General features: G+C 40.2%; 1 protein-coding gene across 1 annotated transcript; it reads right to left on the minus strand.

The window, feature by feature from the left end:
• On the minus strand, nt 1-1,077 carry LOC128430801 (5-hydroxytryptamine receptor 4). Its single transcript, XM_053416858.1, has one exon. The coding sequence runs from the start codon at nt 1,075-1,077 to the stop codon at nt 1-3; it is 1,077 nt and encodes a 358-aa protein (XP_053272833.1).
• Between the last annotated feature and the right edge of the window lie 2,063 nt (nt 1,078-3,140).

The raw sequence follows: 3,140 nt of genomic DNA on the forward strand, positions 1-3,140 counted from the left end.
TTATGGTTGATGTGCACGTTCGTTCGCCTCCTTCCTGGTGTGAGATAGTTCCATCCCTGGGGAGGATCCAGGAAGGCATACCCTGCAGCCGATGAACATGAGGAATGCCCTGCGAAATGAACGGTTGAAGAACCCGTACAGGAAGGGATTCAGAGATGAGTTGATATATCCTAGCCATAAAAATACATCCCAGACAACCACCTCTGTGCTGTATCCAATAAATGGGTCCACAATGTTGACTGTAAAGAAAGGCACCCAGAAGATTAGGAAAACTCCCATGATGATACCTAAGGTTTTTGCTGCCTTTCTCTCTCTTTTCATTGCGTTTCTGTGTCGTTGTTTCTTGCTTGAGTCTTTGCCCACACCGGCAGCCATCTGGCTTTCCATGGCGCTGATCTGCCTGGCCTGCCGATTGGCAGCTTTGAAGATCTTCCAGTATGCTATCAACATGATTCCCATCGGCAAGTAAAAGGCTACCAAGGAAGCCATGACAGCATAAATGCGATTGACCAAGAACAAGCAGACGTCTTTAGGGAGCAAGATGTCCACACCGGCAATATGAAGATCTAGCATTATGGGGCAAAACGAAATGAGCATGGGAACTGCCCAGCATACCACAATGAGGAAAGCTACTCGATTGCGGGACATCTTTAAAGAGTAGATGAGCGGGTTGCACACAGCATAGTAGCGGTCAAAGGCAATGCAGCTGAGATGGAATATGGAGGCAGTGCAAAGCATAACATCTAAGCTGGAGTGAAGCTGACAAAAAAGGGCACCAAAGTACCAGCATCCCTCCACGGTCCGAATCATACTGTAAGGCATCACAACCAGGCCAACAAGACAGTCAGCCACTGCCAAGGACATGACAAAAGAGTTTGTGGGTGACTGCAACCGCTTGAAGTAGGCAATGGACAAGACCACCAGGAAATTTCCCACCACTGTGCAGGCGATGCCCACGGAGAGGAAGGCATACAGGAAAGTGCTTGAGACCTGGTTCCGTAATGTAGCACAGGATTGATGTTCAATCGGAAGAGATGTGTTAGCTTCTCCGAGAGATCCCAGGCTGCCGTTATCCATGGTCTAACCGAACCTGTCAAAACAAACAGATACAGATTTAAGTAATTTGTTTTGACATTGTTGTTGCTTTCGATACAATGACTTTTCAGACCCCATTGCTGCACCAGGGAAACTTGTCATTGGTTAATTTCTAAGCCCTAAACATTAGCTTGATGCTTGAATCCCCAGGATGTGAGTCATATCTTCGCCTTGTACGGTGAGCAAAACCAGAGGGGATTGTCATCAGTACAGATCTCGCTGTTAAAAGGATATGCTTTGCCTGTTTTCTAAACCAAGAAAAATGTCAGATAAGGAGCGAGGGAATCGAAATGATCATTAGCTCTCCCCGGTTCTTGTGCAGTCAAACTTCCCTTACAGAAAAACCACGTGAATTTCACATGTCACAAATGACCACACGTGTTTGGCATATGTTTCCCATGCGGAACAATTTGATGATAAAATGTGTAAAGAACCTGTAAATACCCATGTGATTACATTTGCTCTACATGGTACAGAATATGCTACACGTAATTCATGTGGTTTCTCATTGCCTATACCAGTGATTTGTTTTGTCTGTACCCTCACTGAACTATTATGTATTTTTTCAGGTTTAATCCTTACATATGTCACATGGCACAACACAAACAGCAGCAAGTGGCAGTGGTGTGGACAAGGAGAAGATGTTCCGCCTGACTTGGACTCTGACAGATTTTAATGAACACCACAGGGACTGTGCAGTGATGTCGTAGGTTTTGGTTTTGGCTGGAAGACTTCATTGAACTGACACCATGGTGTGCAGCTATCCATTTCAGTGAAATCACGTTAAATTAGTCATCTAAATACAAGACATCGTATCATATCCATTAAACTGAGACATTTTTACATTTACACAAACGGAGAATTTTCCAAAAAATCTAATTAAGCTCAATATCAGCACAAAAGCATTGCATAATGTATTTCTATCAAGAATACAAAACTGTAATTTAACAGAATTATGCGAAATGTGATTGTTTAATGTCTGGTAATAGTACACAGTAAATACCATAATATATATTGTTCAAAGTTAAAATCATGTGATGTAGTCTTTGTATTTGTATCTATTGCAATACAGCAATACTGTAGAAAGCAATTACATTAGTACGATGGTGATGCTAACATTGAAAAGTAAAGAAAAAATGGAATTCTAAATTTATTTTGATTTATTATATCCCATTTAAAATATCCCATTCAAATCACAAGCAATAGGTCAAATCCTCCGACAAGCATATTTATATATATAATTATTCAAATAAGACCCTCTGAATTCAGTTTAAAATCAAAAACGTTTATAAACAATGACACTCACCTGTATAGAAGAGAGATGTTCATCCGTCCTCATGTCTGCATCACACTGTAGATCTGTCGACATTGCTTGTGCTCAGAGACAAGGGGGATGAGAGAGGTGGGAAGTGGGCTTTAATGAACGTGTGCAGCAAAAAAAAGTATACAGTCTGCTGTCAACTCCCCTGCAAACTCAGCTTAAATGACTTATTACTATCTTATTTCATATTTAAATGACGTGGGTATTTGTGTGGCATTTATGGCTAAATGAATTTGAAAAGCAAATTAAAAGAGGCTGGACATCGATTCCTCTTTTCTGAACTTTTTCCTCAATTTTGTTGTACATTTAAAGGATGTTGGTTGAAATCATATTTGAACCAAAACCAATGTAAGAATCAATCTCTGTAATTATGACTGTTATACAAGACATGATGCAATTCACTTCAGTCAAAACCCTTGATATTTGGCGATGTGCAGCCACAGACTTTAACTCCGACATTAAGAAGGTAACTTAAGAGTTTATGCTTCAAATAATGACGTGGAGAAAAGAAGCTAATGTCCTTTTATGGGCTGTTTGTTCTGCCTCATGCTTTTTCATGTCAGAAATAAGGACACTCACTAACACTGACTGAAAAGGTAAGATTAACTTTTAACAGTTCGCCTTAAAATGTACATGATGAAGCAAGCATAGATGGTGTAGCATATACTTATTATCCACACAATTTAAATTATATTTGCATGGCTGCAGCTACACTTTCTACATA

The sequence above is a fragment of the Pleuronectes platessa genome, chromosome 3 (assembly GCF_947347685.1).
Source record: "Pleuronectes platessa chromosome 3, fPlePla1.1, whole genome shotgun sequence".
NCBI lineage: Eukaryota > Metazoa > Chordata > Actinopteri > Pleuronectiformes > Pleuronectidae > Pleuronectes > Pleuronectes platessa.